Source organism: Diabrotica virgifera, chromosome 10 (assembly GCF_917563875.1).
Source record: "Diabrotica virgifera virgifera chromosome 10, PGI_DIABVI_V3a".
NCBI lineage: Eukaryota > Metazoa > Arthropoda > Insecta > Coleoptera > Chrysomelidae > Diabrotica > Diabrotica virgifera.
In genome coordinates, this window is record NC_065452.1 from 34,217,679 (window position 1) to 34,241,559 (window position 23,881).

General features: G+C 33.3%; 1 protein-coding gene across 1 annotated transcript in view; it reads left to right on the forward strand.

Annotated features, from left to right (window-relative positions):
- The window catches only part of LOC126878468 (cubilin-like), a 447,168-nt gene that overhangs the window by 228,574 nt on the left and 194,713 nt on the right, over nucleotides 1-23,881 (forward strand). The window contains exons 27-31 of the mRNA XM_050641213.1: nucleotides 1,483-1,648; nucleotides 6,065-6,246; nucleotides 7,474-7,632; nucleotides 8,567-8,678; nucleotides 16,628-16,852. Coding sequence (XP_050497170.1) covers nucleotides 1,483-1,648; nucleotides 6,065-6,246; nucleotides 7,474-7,632; nucleotides 8,567-8,678; nucleotides 16,628-16,852 — 844 coding nt within the window. The remainder of the gene's footprint in view (nucleotides 1-1,482; nucleotides 1,649-6,064; nucleotides 6,247-7,473; nucleotides 7,633-8,566; nucleotides 8,679-16,627; nucleotides 16,853-23,881) is intronic.

The following is a 23,881-nucleotide window of genomic DNA, read 5'->3' on the forward strand; positions in this document are numbered from 1 at the left end:
GGGAAAGGAAACAGCCCTGTAGCATTCCTCGCCTCAACTATTTGGTGTCAGTAGAGTTCTTAGATAACGCCTAAATCTGGTTCGTCACTCGCTCCAGCATACATTTGGAGCTATTCGCAGGTTTCTATAAGCTCTTCGTAGATTAAATAGTGTTATTCACTCCACCAATAAATAGAAATAAACAACTATAATAATAACCTGTGTACGGTAGCTTGAAACAGATTAGTGGATGTCTCTTGATACAAGTATCAGATATTTCGGAGCCAGGATTTTTTCTTCCACCTGAACCTCTTCTTCCGGCGATATTGCCCTATAATATGAGGTTTAGAAGGTTATACCTGTCTGGAAGTCTCATTATATATGACCGAAATATTGTAACTTTTAAATTTTCATTGTTTTTGTTATTCCTGTACTTTTTTTCATTTGGTGTAAAACTATTTAATCAACTCAGCTTATCTCCAATATTCGTTGGTAGATCCACATCTCAAAGGCCTCCAATTTTTTCATTAGTGTCTATGTCAGATTCCAGCTCTCCGTGTCATAGAGCAATTTGGAGAATATGTAGCAGTACATCAATCTGATTTTAAGGTTTAATGTACTATCTCTATTAATGAGAACTTTCTTTATTCTTATTTTTTTGTTAATATCCCAGTTATCGTTAACTTTGGAACCTAATAGGTGATGTTGGGCACTCTTTATAACTTTATTTCATAGGCCCTGATGTTCATTAATTGTAACTCCATTTTGCTGCCAGCCATAAGTTTTGTCAGGGAAGTTTTAAATTTTAGCCCACATTCAACACAATTTGTGTTCAACTTGTTTATAAGTCGTTGCAACTCTTTTTCATTGGAAGAAATCAGTACCGTGTCGTCTACATATATGATATTGTTGACATTAATTGCGTTGATTTTAATGCCTACGTATTTATCTAAGGCTTATTAGAAAATTCGGAGTAGAAATTAAGAAGTACAGGCGAGAAATACACCGTTGCCTCACTTCACGCCGTATTTCCAGTGCTTTCGTCATGTTCTGACCATTTCGTATGTTTCCACATTGATGCCAATAAAAATCTTTAATAATACGAAGGTCTTGTCATTAATTCCCACCTGTTTCCAAAACACCTGCCAGTTTGTCGTAGATGACCCGGTCAAAGGCCTTTTGAAAGTCGATAAAACACATATATACCGACTGTTCTATATCCCTACATCTTTGAACCTTGACTTCATGCTAAATAAAAGTTTTTAGTAGCACAGATTGCACACGTAAATGTGCTTGTAGGTCTATGAGTGCCAGAGGTGAATTGCTGTTGACTTAAGTCCATTTACATTCACACGTTGGGATATGATCCCGTGTGATAAATGGTAGATTTCTAAGTCAGGCCAAAATAACTAGGTTTCTACTATTTCGTGGCCGATTTTATGAGAGAAATATTGAGTAATTAACTAAATATTTTATTTTACCATATTATTTTTTATCTTTTAGGTATATAATGGAATAGATGATACTTACAACCTGTTAGCAACGATTTGTAGACAGAAGAGGACTTCCATTATATCCAGTACAGGAAATTATATGTTTGTCAAATTCAAGTCTGACTATAGTTATCATGGAAAAGGATTTACAGCAAATTATACAACAGTACCAACAAGTAGGTTATTTTTATATTTCTATTTCTATGAGATAAGTTTGTAAACCTTTTTGCTCTCCTTTTGCTCTCCAAACCAATGCATTTACAGAGGGATTCTGGTTCAGAGATCTTTGCACTCCTGTCAGCATACGTACCAGGCGATCACATTTAATTTGACTACAATATTCCAGCCTGGCTCCAACCAACGACCAAATTGGTCGTTACCTCTCATTGGACTGCGTCCATGTTTTCAAGCGGGGATCTGATGTTCCCTTCAACAAAATGTTATCACCTAACATCGACCTTGTGTCAAAATGTTTCTAAGATTTTAAACTTTAATTATGTAATTTAAGAGTAATTTGAACTCATTCTGTAGCTGGTTTCAATTATTGGATGTATATACGTTTATCATTGATGACGGTCCAGTAGGACTGAAAATTTCCTGAATTTATAAATCCATTTTGAATAAAAAAAAAATTTTATTTTATTTGCTAAAGCCTTGGTATCCTCGAAAGCGGCACCGACAAACTGTGACCGTAACACTGCGATGAATGACGTCATAAAAAACTGTAACACGCAAAATAATAACAGTGTATGGTGGTTGGCAGGATCGCCATATGGTGGTTGGGGTTGTTTACTCCCGACAAGGGGGTTGATTTGTAAAACACTATTTATCAAACATGTTTATATTTGCCAACACTAAATATACCAGTAACGAGTTGGTGGGCAAAGTCTATATTCTAACTACTTGATATCTAAATAATGAATGATGAATAAAGAATGATCTGTGCAATACTTCCTCAGTATCTATAAATAAACTCGTAATTGTTTTGTTATGATTTTGAAGACACGATTGTGACCGTGAAATACTCATATCAAAATCGCTGACTGAGGTGTTCTCGAACCGATTGGCCTACATTGTGAAATAAATGTCACCCAGTTATTTTACTATAAACAATAATGTTTGTTTAAGACCTTTAAAAATTATATCGATATGAATTGCTCTTATTTTTGAATGCTAATATAAATCCTGTACAAGTGGTTTCCAAGGATGCGTTGGAAGCCATCGCTTGCTGAGTTTACACATTTCATTGCCGCAGTGAAGAACCTTGAATTTTTTACCGTAATCTGACGTCATTCATCGCAGTGTTACGGTCGCGGTTTGTCGGTGCCGCTTTTGAGGAAACCCAGGTTTGAGTACTACAATCTGGTCATTGATCAATGAGTAACTTTTTTTCTATCCTATCTCACTACTCACTAACTACTTAATATCTAAGAGTCGCCCTTTGAGGTCTTCTTAGTTGTTTTTATTATCACTAGGGCACTTTTTGCTTGCCCAATAGTCGCGCAATGCTCCGCTATTAGCTTTGTCGCACCATACACCAACTCATGAGGTTTCTCCTCTTCAGTCTGCTTTTCTGGTTTGAGTTGTCCAGGAGCTGGATGACCTCAATATTTTCATGGAGAAGTCTTTTTTCATGACTTTCTGCGTGTTTTCGGATTGCTTTGTCGACGGACTCCATTCGTAGATCCTTGTGGAAGTCGTCATTACGGATGTACCAGGGTGCGTTAACTATGCCCCTTCATACTTTGTTTTGAAAAGTTTGTATTATTTTCAAGTTGTACACACCCCCATAGTTGGATACCATACGTCCATACTGATTTTATAACTTGTTTGTAAATTAGCATTTTGTTATACGTCGACAACCCTGAGTATCTTCCTAGTAGCCAGTAGAATTTTTTATATTTGATATTTAATTCTTCTTTTTTTTTTTCTTTACATGTGCTTTCCAGCGAAGCTTCGTGTCTACCGTTAAACCTAGGTATTTAGCTGTGTGGGCATAAGGAATGTCATGTCCATTAATTTTTATTGATGCATAGTGCATTTTTTATTAGTAAAATCAACATGTACTGATTTGCTTTCATTCAATGTAATTTTCCACGTCCATTTTTGGAATTTGTTTATCGCATTTTGTAGTTTATTGGCTGTTTCTACGTTATCTTTACCCACTGCTAATATGACGGTATCGTCGGCAAAGGTAGCTAAACAGTAGTTATCGAATTCTGGTAGAACACATGTATAAAGGAGATATAGGACGGGGCCCAAGACCCTACCCTGTGGGACTGTAGCTTTTATTTCTTTAAGTTCAGAATAAGAATCATATTGCTTGATTCTAAATTGTCTATCAGTTCAGGTCTATCAGAATCATCATAGATATTCGTATTTTAGAGACGGCTGCTCTGAAAATTTCATTTAATGTACATCGGTACCACTCTCTCAGGTTGCGCAGCCACTTCCCTATGCTCCTCTTTCCTTGAGTCTTTCCTGCATAATAAATTGGAGCAAGCTGTATCTCTCTCCACGTGTAATATGTCAGAGATATTCCAATTTTCTTGTTTTGATGGTATTTAGGATTTCCATTTCTTTATTCATCTTTCTCAGAAACTCTTTTTTTGTGACGTGCTCTGTCCACGATATTTTCAGAATTCTTCTGTACACCCACAGCTCGAATGATTCTAGTTTTTTCATTGATGCAGCATTCAAGGTCCAAGCTTCCATTCCACAAAACAAAGTCGAGAAAACGACTTGTGCAGAGCACTTTTCTCATTTTGTTAAAATTTGCTCTAGCCTTTTCTATTCTGATTTTGATTTCCTGTAAGTAATCTCCTGTGGAGTTGATCATTGTTCCAAGGTATGCATATTGGTCGACTCGTTCGATATTGGATCTTTGAGTTTTCGATATTCTCATAAACTTTGTCTTCTTGACATTCATTGTTAGCCCGTATTCTTGTCCAAACTCTGCTATTCTGGTCACCAGCCTCTGAAGACCCCCAATATTTTCAGCTAAGATGACAGTGTCATCCGCATATCTAATATTGTTAATGGGAATTCCATTTACTTTTATTCCAGCTGTTTCACCCTAAAGAGCTTTTTTAAAGATCTCTTCCGAGTAGGCATTAAAAAGAATTGGCGACAACACACATCCCTGTCTCACTCCACGTCTGATTCAATTTCGTATAAATTCAATATAATCCTGAGGTCATTGTAATCCAGCTTCTTTGATTCCAGGACATGCATTCATTGTTCATATCGTACTTTATCGAATGCTTTATTATAGTCAATAAAACACGTATATATATCTTGATTGACGTCCAGGCACCTTTGTTTAAGTATGTTAAGTGAAAAAGGAGCTTCACGAGTTCCCAGGCCCTTGCGAAACCCAAATTGCGTATCATTAATGTCTGTCCAGTATAGGATATATTTGGTTATGGATGACTTTCAGTAGCAACTTTAACACATGGGACATCAAACTAATGGTGCGGTACTCGCCGCATTCTCTTGCATTTTTATTTTTAGGGAGGAAAATAAAGATCGACGTCAACCATTCTTTGGGTAATGTGCCTGAGCTATAAATTTTGTTCAAGAGTACCACTAAAACCAATATGTCATATCATCTATAATTTTTAAAAGGCCGATAGGAAGCATGTCAGGTCCTGGGCTTTTCCTCTTTTTCATTGTTTTTAACGCATGTATTTCTTCCTTTGTAATATCTGGACCTATTTCTCCTGAAGTAAGCTATATGTATTCCAGGTACCCTCTTTCATCATCGAACAGTTCATCGATGTATTCTGCCCAACGTTATATAGCAACTGCTATAACTCTGTTATAGCAACCCCGTGTCTATCCAGAAGTGCACCAGTGAGATTTTGCTGTAGTCCAGCCATTTTTTGACTTTCTTATGTAGGTTAAATAGATCGTATCTTTTTTGGAGGTCCTCGATCTCTTTGCATTTCTCTTCAAAGTGTTTTTCTTTTGCCTGCTTTATCATCTTCCTTATCTCGTGGTTAATATCCCTGTATTTATTGTCATCTTTGTTCGTATATTGTCTCCGTTGTTCCATTATATTCAGTATCTCGTCGTTCATCCATTCCTCTTTTCTCCTTGTGGAAGTCTTTAGTATATCTTTACAAGGTTCTAGTATGCAACGTTTTAGTTGCTCCCAGTGCTCGTCAATGTCATTGGTGTCTATGTTCAGCTCTCTACAGTTCGTGCGCAGTTCGTGTTAAAGACATTCTTTTACGTTGGGTTCTTTAAGCTTGCTTATGTCTATTGTAGCATTTCTTCATGCCAAACCCTGTCAAATGCTTGGGCAACATCTAAGAATAAAGCTGAACAAACTTTTCTTTCCTCTAGTGCATTTTCCATAATATCGGTGACTCTGTGGAGTTGGTCTCTAGTGGAGTGTTTCTGTTTAAAGCCAAACTGCTGATTTGGAATTAATTTTTTGTTTACTATAATTGTTTGCAGACTTCTTAGGAGAAGTTTTTCAAATAATTTAGACATTTTAAAAAAATTTAATAACATTTTATACCATTACACGTTGGAAGTGTTTACTTCATCGTAAGTTTTTGCTTAAATTATAAATTATTTTACAGAATGTGGTGGAAGATTCACAGCCAGCGAAGGTTATCTATATTCACCTAATTACCCAAAGAACTACAATAAAAATGAAACCTGCGAATACTTTATTGATATAGACGAAGGGCATGTCATTGAGTTTGTATTTGAAGATGTAGATCTATTCAAATCGGATAATTGTTCGAAAAACTACGTAAAGGTAAACAGTTGCTTTAATTTTTAGGATATTTCTTGAACAATCAATGATCAGATAGTTGTGAATTTAGTTTTATCGGGTATTACACGTTAAGCCTGTTTCAGAGCAATCGTCCATTCATCAATCGTCCCTGGCTCAGATCTAATTTAAGGCCTATATTGCAGATAATTGTTTGCATTTTTACAAACGCAGTTCTTGCTATTTTTATCCTGGCCCTTATTTCTGTTGTTTGATCGTTATTTTCTGTTATCCAGATTCCCAGCTTTTTGTATTTATCAACCGTTTTTATCAGCACATCTCCCAAATGTATATATGTTTGTATATGTGTTTTCTTTGTTATTATCATGTATTTAGCCTTTTTTATATCCATTTTTAGTCCACAATTTTCACACAAACTGCTTGTCAAGCCCTTACTTTATTTATTGAACGGTGTAATGCTGTTGGTGACACAATATTGACATTGCAGATAAAATTTTTTCTTGTTTTATCACCAATGGGTGTCTCTCTTTATTTATTCGTTGTTCTTTTTGTTGTTCTTCATTCCACGTTGTTGGTGTGTAAGTATTATGATTTTTTCACACCATCAGGAAACCAATCAGGTTTTGTTCCTGATTTTTCTCTAGTAAATTTCGTTATAACTATGTGATCGATTATTTGAAAGGTTTTCTTAAACCAGCTTGCTTCTTCGAGACTACTACTTGAAACAATTTTTGTTAATAGTTTATATACCACTATATTCTTCTTCTTCTTTAAGTGCCATCTCCGTGACAGAGGTCGGCAATCATCATAGCTATTCGGACTTTAGAGACGGTTGCTCTGAAAAGTTCATTTGATGCAGATTCGTTCCATTCTCTCAGGTTGTGCAGTCACGATATTTTGCGTCTCCCTATGCTTCTTTTTCCTTGAATATTTCCCTCCATAATCAATTGCAGCATGTTGTATCTCTCTCCACGTGTAATATGTATGTATGAGGTATTCTAATTTTCTTGTTTTTATGGTATTTAAGATTTCCATTTCTTTATTCATCTTTCTAAAAACCTTATTGTTTGTGACGTGTTCTGTTCACGATATTTTCCGAATTCTTCTGTACACCCACAGCTCGAATGATTCTAGTTTTTTCATTGATGCCGCATTCAAGGTCCAAGCTTCCACTATATTACTGGTCTATAATTTTGAAGCTGATGTTTGTCCTCTTTATGTGTATATAAAAATATAATATTTATTTTTTAGATTCACGATGGACCTTCCGCAGCATATCCTGTCTTACAAACAGCATGTGGTAGTGACACGCCAAATGGCACTATTACATCATCTTACAATAATGTTTTTATTGAATTTAGGTCTCATTCCTTCTTCACAACTAAAGGATTTAAGCTTAAATACTACAAAGTAAGTTATATGTCAAGTATTTTAAAATTTAGTACATTAACTACGAAAATATCCGCTAATAATCGATTTTAATAAAAAATATTGACATTCTGATAAATGTATTAGTGCATCTCAGAGAGATTTGCCAAATTTTACTTCTACATGGTGTTTCATTTAAAATGCCCAATCTCTGAGTTGTAGATTCTAGACCTCATTTTAGACCTATATTAAGATTTAACCCAAATCACTTAAATAAAATATGACTCCTTGCCGAGTTACAGGGTGTTTGATTTAAAATTTAAAAGAATTTGTTTACCAGTACCTTAAAACTATTTAACGTATCCTTATCATACTTGACAGAAAGTGTGGCTACTATACACCCTACTAAATTATGATAAAAAAACGTTTCTGCTACTACCAGAGGTGTATGACAGGGGATAGTGGATGGTTGACCCTTCCCAAATTCTACGCCACTGGGGGATTTACTTTTTGGGGCGATTTTTAGATTCTTCAGTACTTTCTATGTAAATAATATACTCTTCATTGGTAACGATAAAATAATTATTTTTCGAGATGTTTGAAGTTAAAAATGAAACGGCACAGTTATTTTGATTAAAGTTATGATATGATTCATAATATGATTAATATTAAAAACTATTTTTACTCAGTACTTAAAACTGTTTCACGTATCCTTATTATACTTGGCAGAAATTATGAAAATGATAGGATAAGTCTGCCAAGTATGATAAGGATACGTCAAATAGTTTTAAAGTACTGAGTAAAAATAGTTTTTAAATAATACACCCTGTAACTCATTAAGAAGTCACATTTTATTTAAGTGATTTGGGTTAAATATTTTGAGGCCTAGAATCTACAACTCAGAGATTGGACATTCTTAATGAAACACACAGAATATTTATATTTATTTGACTATTATTGAAAATTATTATTCTAGTCTTGTGGGTCTAAAATTACAACATCAGGAAATGGAATCATTGGTGTTCATCATGATGAATTTTCCGACAACACCCAGACCTGCACGTGGACCATTATATCTTCAGATCCATGTAAGTATATTTTTTATTTTGTCGATGTAAAAAAAATAGTTTAAATTTAATATCTAGAGGTATATCGTGACTTCTGAAAAGAGACTTCATCATTATGAACGCTGACCTCGCTTTTCATATGCGTTGTTTTATTTCTTCACTTGAGTGGTCCCATTAGCTGTTTATGTTATGTTTATGGTACCAAGGTATGTGTAGCTGTCCGCCCTGTCAATTGGTTGTTGGTTAACCAAAAGCTGTGTATTTAATATTTCGCGCTCACTGACTACCATGTACTTTGTTTTTTTCGTATTGAGATCAAGTCCGTGTTATCTACTTATATCTAACATGCGCGGTATTATTCTTTGCAAACCATCTAGACTAGAGTATCTGTAAAAACTACTGCGTCGTCGGCATACCTAGTTTGGTTTAGAAGCACTCCATTGACTAATACGCCTTTCTGTAATTCTCCTACCGCTTGCTCGAAGATATATTCAGAGTATTTAATAAACAACACCGGGGACAGAATGCATCCCTGCCTCACTCCTCTATTTATGGAGACTGCCTCTGTCAATTGGTCATCCACTTTAATATTGGAAGTTTGGTTGTAATATAGTTACATGACGCGGGAGCTAATAGAAGAATATAATAAATGGGGTCTCGAAGTCAACATTAAGAAAACTGAAGCCATGTGTATTGGAGCAACAAAGCAGTCCATTACATTAGACGATGGGGTAGAAATTAAACACTGCGATGAATACAAGTACCTGGACATGAAGATAACTCAAGACGGAATACTCGACGCTGCTATAAAAGACAGAAACCTACAGGGTAGGAAAGCCATATCCACGATGAACGGCATTCTGTGGGACCAGACAATATCTAAAGCGAACAAACAGCTCATACAATAGCATACTTTAAAGTATAATGACATATGGCAGTGAAGTTTGGCCACTGAAACAAAAAACGGAGAAAATGTTACTAGTAACAGAAATGGACTTCTGGAGAAGAGCAGCAGGCAAATCAAGAAGAGATCGGATACCAAATGAGAGAATACGAAAAATGATGGGAGTCACACATAGAATAATAATTGATGACATAAAAATAAAACAACTAGTATGGTACGACCATGTACAGAGAATGCCAGATGACAGGATCCCTAAGCAGATTTTGGCAAGGACACCACAAGGGAGAAGAAAAAGAGGAAGGCCGAGAAGAAGCTGGATAGACGGAATTGAAAAAGAACTAGAGGATAGAGAAATCCCTTCAGATCTATGGTTAAACAGAGAAGAGCGGTTAGGAGTCGGAAGGCGTCGGAGAACGGATAGTAGTAGCAGTAGTGGTTGTAATATAAATTATTATATATGATTATCAAGTATCTACCATCTAATCCCGCTTCTTTCAAGATGTTTATAGTCTTCGCATTTTTATATATTCTGCCGTGTATCACTTTTAAAAACGTTTTAAGTAAGTAGCTCATGAGGCTAATTGTTCTATAGTCTTCGCATGTTTTGGCATTTACTTTTTTTGGTATAGCTACAAAGGTCGACTTTAACCAGCTTTGGGGCATTTTTACAGTTACGTATACTTTTTTGAATACATTTATTATCCATTTTATTCCCTGTTTATCCATAAGTTTTAGGAATTTCTAGCTGACGTGACTTCTTCCTGTATAAGCCTGCAGCTTCTTTATTTTTTTTTGTGCATATTGAATGAATCGTGTTTATGTTGCAATTGCTGTATTTCCGCTGTATACTCTTAGTCGTATATTTATAAAAAGTGTATTTATAAAAAAATATTATGAAAGACTTTTCTTTTATTCTCGCCCAATACAGAAATAATATCTTTTAATTGGAGTTAGTAGTAAGCTATTAGTGACAGCGTCAAAAATCTTAGAGAGATCAATAGATAGGCATAAAGTAGGGTACTGCATCTCTCACATATCAATTTCTGGATATCATCCTCAAAACTAACGTTGATAATATACAAACTGTTTAGTGTTTGATTAGATATACCCCAAAATCGGCAACATTGCTTATGAGAACAAGTTGCATTGTCACAGAAGGACGACGAATGACTGAATAAATCGCTGCGAATCTGGTGCATTAGGTGGTTCGCGGGGAAACAGTGTTGCCATTTGAAGTGCGTGTATCTAATTGAGAAAACTAAACAGTTTGTATATTACATTTTGTAGAGACTAAATAGAGACTAAAGAGAGACTAAATAGAGACTAAATAGAGACTAAATAGATACTAAATTTTATTCATGATTTTTAAAAGATTTCGACCAATCCGAGCGTTAAGTGATCCCTGCGTATAAGAGACTTTTCAAATGAATGATCCGAGCCATTGATCTGACTGTTTTCGGCTAAACAACCCCAGCTCATCCCTAGCTTGACGATTTACACGTAAACCTCAACAAAATACAAGTCGATGAGCAACGAAACCTACATTTCTCTCCGTAGGCATTAGACGGCAGGTACGGCACATTTAAATCTGCCGATGTTTCATTTGGAAGTGTCCGCAGAAATTGTAAAAAATAATCACGCCGTTTTACGTCGTTTAATTGATATTGTACTTTTTTTTTAAGTTGTCAGGAAATATTATTTAGAGGACACGATGAATCGGAGCATTCGTTAAATCAAAGTAATTATAGAGAACTAATAAAAGTGGTTAAGAAATAATCAATTAGTTACATTTTGAATAACGTTTTTGAATCTGAGATTTACAAAACCCTTTACTTTTCGCTAGAAGTAGACGAAACTACGGATTATCATGTCATTCACAATTAATTATTGATGTTCGATACGCGTTACGTGATAATATTTAGAAGAGGTTTTTAGGCTTTACAGACGTAAGTAAAAGCAATAAGGCAGAATATATTTTTGGTGTTTTAAAGAACAGATTAAAATTTTTTGATATCAAAAATAAATTGGAAGGGCGAATTGGGGCAAACTTATTACGGCGCTACCGTGATGTCCGGTAATGGTCTCCAGGCAAAAGTTTAAACTATTTCACCATTAACTTTATTAATTTATTCACTGTCATGCTCATAGAATGAATTTAGTTTTGCAGGATACGGGTAAAAAAATAAAAAAATGTCGTCTTTTCTTGTCAGTTTAGCTCGCCTAAACGGACTACTGTTTTAGAACAATTTATTTCGAAAAAAAAATGCAAACCGTTTGTTAGACGCAATGGAATTTTAAATCTCGGTTAGTTTTCACTGTAGCAGATTTTCGTGAACAGTTTTTTATTTTATTATTAAAGGCGGCGATTTTGAAAGTCAGGATATCTCGATCGGTGAAGCAATCGATTTGAAAACTTTATCAAATGATTGCTCTTTTAATATAAATATTTTTAAGAAAGTTTTTACCCAAACCGATTTGATATTCATTGTTGTTCAAAATCACTCAGCTTACATTATTTATTCCAAAAATAGAATAACAAAACTGGTGCAAAAACTCATAGATTTTCGTAATTATATTAGATTCCAATATATACGCAGTGACGTTTTGAATTCCCTTGATATTTCCGAACCAACCCAAAAAAGACAAAGGCATGACACAGATCTCGAAAAACGAGTATATTTTGAAATTTTGGATACCTTTTGAAATTTTGAAAATTTGCAAATTGACGTCTTTGACGATTAAAAATTTAAAAGATACATACAGCTCCCGGAGCGAACCATGACACGAGAGAAATCCTTTCTGCGTAAAGTTTGGTGTACGACATACGACAGCGTTTGTTATCGGCCATGGTTCGCTCCGGGAGCTGTACGCCCAAGAATTTCCAAGATATTTGGTATTACCCCCTTAAGAGTCAAGATGCTGAACCACGCTGTAGAAAAATTTGGTTTAACAAATGTTTGGTCTGATAATGGTAAACTTCATATTACTAAGGACGGTAAAGTGATGATTGCAAGAAATAAAGACGAATTTGAAAAATTAGTTAATTAGTTATCTCTGCATATTGTTCAGGTATTTATTTTGATTCAATTAGGTTGTGGTAATTTATTGTTTTTATTTTCTTTTTATATTTTTATATATTTTTTTTGTTCTTATCTACTTATTTCTACAAAATATGAACCAGAATGAAGTGTTCTATCTGTTCAATATTAACTGCTTTTGTGTTGATTTTATTTTATATACTTTTCTCTCACGTACCTACTACATAATTGCAGTAACCAGTTTAGCACTTGTAAGATAATTTTTCTTTTATTCTCTTTTTGTTATTTCGGGAGTTCAGACGTAGAAATCTGAATAATGATTGATTATTTGGATAATTTAGATAATGATGAGATAAACACACTGGTGTTTAACAATTTTGAGGATAGCATGCAGAATAGGACTGACGGCGATAGATACTCTTTGGGCATCGTTCACTTTAATATAAGAAGTATACAAAAAAATTTTCAGGAACTTCTAGTGTACATTGAAATGTCCAAAAACATGTCCGATGTTATAATTTTGTCAGAAACTAGAGAAATAACTGATCTTAGTAACTATATAATACCAGGTTTTACTATTCATTATAATGAATCATTAGCTAATAAATGTGATGGTGTTGTTGTTTATATTAGGAATAATTTAGGTGCCTCGGTAAATATATTACCCATCAATGAAAGTAAATTTTTAAGGGTAACGTATTCTAGTAAAAAATTATCTAATACAATTTGCAAAATAGGTATAACGGCTTTTTATAGGCTTCCATCAACAGATATTAAACAATTTTTAGGGGATTTGGGTGAATATTTTGGAACAATACAAAAACAAAATATTGAAATATTTGCAGGTGATATTAATATTGATTTAAAAAAAAAGAGATGAAGTTTATACAAACAGTTATTTGAATATATTAAATTCTAATGGTTTTGTTTCCTATATAAACAACCCAACGAGAGTAACAATAAATACAAAATCAATCATTGATCATATATTTATAAAAACACAAGCTAATCTAAAACAGCAAATTAGTATTGATCCGTTCGTTTTTCACACTGACATGACTGATCACTTCACTCCAGCCGTTTTGGTAAATAATGAAACTAAAAAAAAAACCCACACCTGAATCTCCAGTCATAATTAAAAACCTTAATATCGGGAAACTACAACAGCTTCTAAAAAATGAACATTGGAATGATATTTATATAAACAAAATAGATTTTCAAGTTGCATATGATACATTTATAAATAACTTAAATAATTACATACAAACCTCTACGGAGGTAAAAAATATGAATAAAAAAATATCAAAAATAAAACCCTGGATAACTGTGGGGCTGATATCGTCAATCAAACGACGAGATTTTCTTAAAAAGAAATTATTAAAACAATTTTCACCAGCACTTAATGCTGAATATAAAAATTATAGAAACAAACTTAATAGTCTACTAAAAAAAACCAAGAATGACGTTTATCAAAATAAAATTCATGAAGCTGGTGGAAACACAAAAAAAATGTGGAATATTATAAATGATATCTCTGGTCGGAATCAAAAATCTAAAAACATTGAACGCATATCAATTGTTAATGACAATATAACTGTAAGTAATAACAAAGAAAAAGCAGATATGTTTAATAATTTCTTTTCTAATACCGGTGACAAGTATACCGGATAATTTTATTGCTAATGATAAGGTTGAATCTAGCTTATTCTTAAAACCAGTAACTAAAAATGAAGTAACAATACTAATATCAAAGTTAAAAAATAACTGTGCTCCTGGACCAGAAAAATTGTATGCTAAAACAATAAAAAATATCCATGATCTAATCTCACAGCCTTTAACTCATATTATAAATTTGTGTTTTCAAAGTGGTAAAATACCACTACAATGAAAAGAATCTTTTTAAATCCGAAAATTCGAGTAAACTGAACAACTATAGGACCATTTCTTTAATAAATAATTTTGCTAAAATACTTGAAATTGCCCTAAAAGAAAGGTTGCTTGAATTTTTTCATATAAATAAGGTTATTTCAGATAAGCAATTTGGATTTGTAAAAAAATCAAGTACAGAAAGGGCTGTAGTTGACCTACTGGAGAAAGTTATAGGAGCTGTGGATGAATCATTGAAATGCTTAGTGGTTTTCCTTGATTCAGCTAAGGCGTTTGACACGGTTTCTCATAAAATTCTCTTAGATAAACTAAGTAATTATGGGGTTAGGGGAATTGCACTAAATCTAATAGCAGATTATTTGTCGGAAAGAGCTCAACGAGTAAAAATTGGCCCAGAATTGAGTTCTGAAACTATAATAAAATTCGGAGTACCACAAGGAACAGTATTAGGACCACTTTTATTTAATATTTATCTGAACAATATCACAAGAATTAATAGTTTCAACGGCCACATTGTTTGTTATGCCGATGACACAGCAATATTATTTATGAGAAAAACATGGGAGGATGTTAAAACCAGCTCTGAAATGAACCTAAAACAGCTAAAATTTAACAAACTGACATTAAATATTAATAAAACAAAATATATCGCCTTTAGCCAAACAATTGTTGACCAACCTACAAATTTTCATATAAAATTGCATAACGCAAAATGTCAAGGACAAAATTGTGACTGTTCTTCAATAGAAAAAGTTTTCTCTATAAAGTATTTAGGTGTCTTCATAGATCAACATTTACGTTGGTCAGACCATATCACTCATGTCAGTAAACGAATAAGGGCTCTAATGCATAAATTTTATATCTTAAGAGATATTCTACCCAGGAAAAAATTAATCATGGTTTATAACTCGCTTGCAGAATCAGTCTTAAGATATTGTATTGTAGCATGGGGTGGCGCGTTTAGCAAAACTCTTAACATTTTAGAAACAGTTCAAAATACTCTATTAAAAATAATTTTTAAAAAAAGAAAACTGCATCCAACAAAAGTATTATATGATGAATCCGAGATATTTAGTGTTAAATCCCTCTACATCTACAACTGTGTTTTAAATGTTTATATAAACTCAAACAAATTTAAATTTCAAAACAACCGATTAACTCGATCAGTAACAAATATGGATATTAGTATTCAGCAGTTCAAAAAATCAGTAACACAAAGATCCCTAATGTTCTTTGGACTTAAATTTTATAACATAATTCCTATACATATCAAACAAGAACCTAAATTATTTAAATTTAAAAAATACATAAAAACCTATCTAAAAACCCACTTGCAATTATTTTTGGACGCAATGTCTTAATGTATGAACGACAGCATAATCAGAGTAAAATTTGGGTGTATATTGGTATTATAATTAACAAAGTATTCAGCAGCTAGAGAGGTTTACCGTCCGTCTTGTTCTGTTGCATTATCTCTTCGATAGTTAGGTATGTTACTTCTTAGTTCCAACCTTAATACTACTTTTATGTACAATTGATACAGTTTCGATTGACATAGTACAGTGCAAAACAGGCAACTCTTGCCTAGGCATGGTGCTGAGTCAGTCGACACTAATAATAATATAGGATCTAAATGTAAAATGTTGTACACACATATTTTTGAATAAATTTTGAAATTACGACTTAATTAAAAATTATCCATCATTCTTTAATCAAACAAAATTAGAAAATAAATTAAAAGTTTTATATGCTGATCCAAATATTTTCGGAAAATAATGGATCAGTTACAAAATATGTATAATTTTCTATAGAACTGCAATTCTTTACAACAAACTGTTCATAAATTCTCGTATTACCACCAACTTCTGCCACATATGAACGGGATTTCTCTTGCGTCAAAAGAGTCAAAACGAAATTGTCGAAACACTATGAAACCAAAGATTGTCAAGTAAACCAATCAAAAAAAAAACAAAAAATCTCCTAAGATGATTTAAGCCTTTTAATTAGACGGCATACCTCTCTCTGAGCAGACAAAAACCTTGCCGACCCTGTCTCTAAGGCCACGAGCCGCCACTGATACATAATTCTTTTATATAATATATAATATTGGAATTTTTATTTACTTTGGTTATTACTTTTAGCAAAGCACATCCACTTAACTGTTACGCAACTCCAAGGAGTCTACTACTGTGTTCCTGAGGATGCTCCATTAGAAGTGCGCAATGGACAAACCACGGATTCTCCGTTGCTTGGACAATACTGTGGGCCTAAAATACCACCCAAGATGACAAGTGATGGATCTGCACTTACCATACACATCAAATCTCAGTTAACTTTCTTTGCAACTTATAGTGTCTATGATTCACGTACGTAAAAATTATAACTATTATTTTTTGTTTCGAAATTGTAGTGATAGTAATCCCTAGCTTACTATAGTTATAGGCGAATACTATAATTTATTTTAAAATGATGTGACGAACATCTAAATAACGAGTGATCCATAATTATTTTCATCAAAGCTATCCAAGCAAAAAATTACGTATTTCTTGTTTTAAACTGGATTTGTATCATTGCCGCCATGTACCATTGTTTTAAACTGGATTTGCATAAAAAAATCAGCCGAAACCTTTAACACAGAACTTTAATCGTAAATAAAAAAGAAAATAAAATTTATTTTAAGTAACAATAATAAATAAAATCAAAGAAGATGCTGTATATTGTACCTATATGTCCACCACCAACATCCCTACATAACGGAACTCTTCTTCTCATTGGGACTTTATTGTTTAGAAACCACGGAGTATTATTTAATCCTTCAATATGATTCTTTGTCTTAAGATCTTCCAAATCCATTACAGGAGTTGGAAGTGGCCACAGATAGAAATCGCAGGGAGTCAAATCACGGCTTCGAGGGGGGAATATAAAAAGCGTATTTAAACTTATTGTCGAAACCTATTGTCGAAAAATCCATAATAAAATTCAAAATTTGCAGCGTTGTATGAATTCGTCTTGCTGAAAGTATCGTACTAATTTATCATCCATCAATTGATTTATAAATGGAGTTAAGATTTTTTGACGGCATCTTTCAGCTTTAAGAATTCCTTCGAAAGATATGGTTCCTACAATACGTCGCTTGCTTATAGCAGCCCAAACTCCAAGCTTCTGAGGATATAAGCGTTTCAATAAAATAATGCTGGTTATCTGCATTTTGCCTAAGCCTAATACATCATCATTATTATTGAGATTGTTCAAAAACCAATGGCAGAAGGCTAGCCTTTGGGATAGTTGTTTATGGTGACTTCATTAAATGCTTGTAAAAGATATGGATGAAAATGTAAATCTTGCTTAAGAATACGCTGGCAAATTCCATATCAAAGATCTACCTGTTGATCTAAATACCGAATTGATGTATGTGATTGATACAGGATGTTTGGTAAAGAATGGGCCATAGCTTAACCTTAAATTCCTGAGGTTAAAATAGGTCGATTTAGGCTAACGTACCTTAGTACGAAAGTTGATAATAACGGAAATACAGGGTGTCAAAGTTAAACTTTTATTTTATTTATTCTTGAATATTTCCTGACAGGCATCGGACAACAACACGAAATTTGGTAAGTGCTGCTGGTACTGTCCACCCTACTAAATTATGTTAAATAAAAGTTTCTGGCTACTTCCAGAGGCGTACGACGGGGGAACGTGAATGGTTGACCCTTCCCAAATTCTACGCCACAGGCGGAATCGCTATTTTAGTACAATTTTTTGATTCTCCAATACTTTCTATGTAAAAAACATACTCTTCATTCGTAACGTTTAAGCCATTAGTTTTCGAGATATTTGAAGCTAAAAACGAAGGAGTCAAAATAAGTGTGACTTTTCATTTTTAACTTCAAATATCTCGAAAACTAATGACTTTATCGTTACGAATGAAGAGTATATTATTTGAATAGAAAATATTGGAGAATCTAAAAATTATGCTAAAATAGGAGTTTCATCAGTGGCGTAGAATTTGGGAAGGGTCAACCATTCACTTTCCCCTGTCGTACGCCTCTGGTAGTAGCCAGAAACGATTATTTAACATAATTTAGTAGGGTGTACAGTGCCTACACTTTCTGCCAAGTATCACACGGATATGTCAAATTATTTTAAAGTATTCTTTTTTTTTTTAAATAATTTATTCTTTATTTAAAACTTCAAGAACTATGTGTGCCTGGTACTATAAAACTGTTTGACATATGCTTATGGTACTTGGCAGAAAGTGTAGGTACTGTACACTCTACTAAATTATGTTAAATAATCGTTTGTGGTTAATACCAGAGGCGTACGACAGGGGAAAGTGGATGGTTGCCCCTTCCCAAATTCTACGCCACTGATGAAACTGCTATTTTAGCATAAGTTTTAGATTTTCCAATACTTTTTATGCAAATAATATACTCTTCATTCGTAACGATAGTCATTAGTTTTCGAGATATTTGCAGTTAAAAATGGAAAGGCACACTTATTTTGATTAATGTATTATGCTCCTTCTTTTTTAGCTTCAAATATCTCGAAAACTAATGGCTTTATCTTTACTAATGAAGACTATGTTATTTGAATATATAAAGTATTGGAAAATCAAAAAATTGCACTAAAACAGCAATTCCGCCAGTGGCGTAGAATTTGGAAAGGGTCAACCATTCACGTTCCCCCGTCGTACGCCTCTGGTAGCAGCCAGAAACGTTTGTTTAACAAAATTTAGTAGGGTATACAGCACCATAACCACTTACCAAATTTCGTGTTGTTGTCTTATGCCTGTCAGGAAATATTCAAAAATAAATAAAATAAAAGTTTAACTTTGACACCCTGTATTTCGGTTATTATCAACTTTTGTACTAAGGTCAGTTAGCTTAAATTGACCTATTTTAACCTCAGAAATCTGAGGTTAAGCTATGGCCCATTCTTTAACAAACACCCTGTATACAATAACTGTTCTGATCAGGTCGATGTTCCCTTCAGTTCGCACTTTAGGCCTGCCTGTCCCTGACTTGTGAGATACGCTTCCCGTTTCTCTATAAACATCTACAACGCGACTAATAGTTCTGCCAAAGACGTTGGAAAAGCATCTCGGTTAGAGTAAACCTATATATACAATATAAACCGTTTTTTAAGGGTGAACGCCCTTCCGGTAGGGATCTATGGAGGAGTGTAACCGAGCCGCAAGCTCTTATCCCTTGCCGTGCCGCTCCTCCATAGGCCGATCAGACGCCAGCTTATTCCAGACCAAACCATAGATTCTTTTGAATCGGTGAGATGTAAAAGGATAATATTCCATTTTTTGCCAAATTTAGTTAAGATAGCAATTTTGTTCACTTTTCCAAGCTCTACAGACTTAGTCAAAGACAGATAACATTCCATCACATTAAATAGCGCATATTTAGCTACATTTCCTGAAGTGAAATCTAAAAGGATAACATTCCTGGAATGTTATCTCTTTTGACCTCAATCAAATTATTTTCAGCATTGACATTTACAAAGATAATATTCCATATTTACATACATGAATATGTTTTTAGACAAAATTCTGAAATTTCGTCAAATGATGTCAAATATGAGTTCTTTTTAAAATAGGTACATACTATAAAGAAAACTTTGATTTTAAATTCGGTAGGTCTCAAGTTGAGGTCTGTTCAATCTGCTAAGAATTCTCGTTGAAAATGAAGTCTTCTCTTAACCAAAATGCAAAGTTATCAGCTGCGGCTGATATTGTTATACATAGAAGAAGAGCCAACCAATTTTACTCTAAAATAAAATAAAGCATTCAGCACCAAAGTAGCTTAACTACCAAATGACAAAATGTTGGAAAATGGCGGTTAAAGATAAGCCTACATTACATTCCTGTTAGAATTTTAATGATATCTACGAAAAAGATACTATTAAATGTAATATTGATAAAAATTAGTTACTTTTATGGTTTACTGAATAAAAACGCTCTATATTATCTATTTACTAAAATAAATGGCACTTAGCCTCCTTTGGTCCATCCAGATATCCATTAAAATGGCACTTAAAGCATAAATTGCTGGTGGATAGGTCACTTTGGCGTTAGGATAGGTCACTTTGGCGTTACAATCAATATGTCGATATTTTAAACATTTAAAACATTTTAGACATGCCATGTCTTTTTAGTTATATATTGTAAGCTAAAACATCATCGAAGCAGAGTAGAAACAACAATAGAAGTGAGAAAAGTTGAGTTGGTGCATAGGCCAGTTTGGCACACATTAAATTGTTTAATTTTGAAATTTTAGTTACTTAAGTTAAGATGATTGTATTTAAACCACATAAAATCATTAACACAAAGTAATAAAAATAAAAAATATTGCTAATTTGTTTAAAAAATATATTTTGTAAAAATAAAAACAGGTAGGTACATTTTATAATTGTCCATATTTTCAGTCGATACTTTTTCATCAGAACTTGACCAAATAAATTCATCCGTTTCATTAACACCAGTCAAATTGCGATAAAACTCCTGTGATATGGGTGCAATAAAAGGCATCAAATCATTCATGATACTACGACAACCAGTAGTATCATGAAATCATTGGTAGTATCATGAAATCATTGATGTCCTTAAACTTTTTTTCGTCAATTTTCCTTCCACGGGGATATAAGAGAGGCAAAGTATCTGGTCTAGTCGGAGCTTTTCTTTTCATTAAATTTACTTCATTAAAGTTTATGTTATCGTCCAAACTATTCTTGTATAACATTAAAAGATCACTTCCTTCGTTAACTTGGAGATGCATTATTTTTCTCCAGTTTACCACTTCTTTTTCGACATTCGATTTTCTATTTGTAATTCTTCCAGCGAGCTCACTTTGAGAAATGAAATCATTAGAGCTCATTTCCACAACTACAAATGGGTTCTTTTTTCTTGCCGAAGTGACAACTTTGGACCAATCTTTTGGCAAAAATATATTTTTAAATTTTTTTTTTGATTTCTCAATAACTCCAAAGTCCTGATCACAAGGCAAGTATGAGTGACCTGGTACTAAAAATTTGTGTTCTATTTTCTTTGGCTTAAAGTTTTTATTATTTACCACGTAGTCCATCAAAGTGACAATTTTTATGTTTTTATTTTGACCTGGACATTGGTCACTATACATAATAACATTATCTTTTTCACCCATATTATGTTTAAAAAAGTGCAACAGACATGAAGCTATTTCTTCAGGTCCTCTAGAAGCTAAACCCTCATGCCATAAATACATAAAGACCTCCTCAGTTGTCAAATTATGTATTCCAAGTAAATAAAAGTCCACAGTTGTCTCTTGTAGTAGACAATGTATCTAAGTCTGGTGTAGGGAGTGTTTTCATTAAATCAAAACAAATTACAATAGTTTTAAAGTCATCTGATTTGCTGTAATACTGATCTGTGTTTAGAGCTAGTCGTGCTTTTTCTGCCAAAACATGATGGTCATTTAAATCTCCTGTTAGTTTATTTTTTCATCCTCATTCACACAGTATTCAATTTTATTTTTTAGGGTGTTGCATCTTTTACAGGTATCTTTTTGTGGAGGATGGAAATGAAGGTTAAAACCTTCATTAAATATTTTCCTGAATATGTATGACTCTTCAGGTTATATTTCTGGTTCCTGCACTTTGCAGTGCTCTAAATATAGATTATACATGATTGCTTTGTTTAAAGTAGTAGATAAATACAGTCTGTTCGGATTTTTATTTCTTGAATAATGAGATTGGTAGGCTGGAAAATTTTGAATAAAATTTCGAATTAATGGGTTTTTCCCGTCTATCTCTTAAGCCTAAGGGATTAAAATTCTTATGGTTTATTGAATTATTGCAGTTTTGTAGATACTTCATATAATTTTGCTTATAGGAAATAACATGAAATTTCACATTTTCCTCTAGTTTATCATAAGAAGTAAAATAAACAAAGATAGCAACATATCTTTAAAATAAGCATTTTTACTAAAAATCCTAATTATAAGCAAAAAAATCAAAATGTTTATAATCCGGACTTTACTTAAACTCGTTCCTATAAATTGAACTGAGTACGTAAGGCATTGCCATAGTAGCTTAACTACCAAAATGTAGGTTATGAACCACTAGGAAATCATTTTAAAAATGCCAAAGTAGCTTAAGTACCAATTTGGCGGTTTTTTTATATTTTTATTAAAAAATTCACAAGAGATAGTTTATTATATAATTCTGGAGGATTAATAATACTAATTTCTATAAGCTTTTATAGGTTTTGGACGTTTTAGTTGTGAACAAATAGATCTATGCGGTAAAAATAGTGGTATATTTAGCTGTGATAGCTCATTTTAAATGTTGATAATAAATTAGATATAATCATAAAATAATAACTTCAAAGTTGTTTTAGTAAGGTATTGTTATCGAAGATTTCTTTTTATCTATTATACCTGAACAAAATAAATTATTGATAGAAATATTTTTTTTTTATTTAGAAAGTATAGCCGCATCCACCTTAATGGTGATTAGCGGCGGCTACAGAATACAAAGGTAAATTCTATAAAATATTCGTATGGATTTCAGAAATGTTACAATATTGTCCATTGAGTAATTAGTGCCCAATAAATTACTTATACATTAGGTATGTCCACTTGCACAAAACACGAATCTTAATGTAAGCTTTTATATCACTCGCGGTATTTCGGCACTCATCTTTTCTATATTAGCACATACGGCAATTTCACTCGCGCACTGGTTGGATTTTTCGTTGCCTGTAATGCCAATGTGGAATGGTATCTATAAAAATCTAGTTCGTCTAGCGTTTTCTTGAGCCTGCATCAGTTCGAATTTATGTGTTTCTCAATAGGATATTGCGGCTAGATCTGTTTAAGGGTTTGAAGAGCGCTTAATGAATCACTAAGTTAACTGAATCAGAAATGCCATTAGAATTCATATGCATGATAGCTTTGAGCACTGCATAGAGCTTAGCAGATAAAACCGCAATAGAAAATTCAGAAATAAGTGTTTGAAAGGTTGGTAGTCGATGGAAAAATTTATCTATATTCTACTCCAGTAGCTTAGTGAATTTTATTATATGAAAATGTAAGTTTACTGGCTAACCTGAGATGACTCGCCCTCGGATTCAGAGAGCTCGTTACCCAAGTGTCGTAGGATTTTCTTGTTGAGAGTGTTGATAAAGCGTTTGAATGATCTGTTTTTCAATTGTGTAGAAACTTCAGTTAACATATGGTGTAATTGCATTAGGTCGGGAGTAAAATCTTGAATAATGATATCAATAGGATTTTTCGCGCCAGTAATATTGCTAATAAGAAGGTTCAGTTGGTCATAATTGAGGACAAAAGGGGTCGAACGATTTTGGATAAAATTTTTGACAGGTTCAAGGTTATATGATTTTGATGATTTCG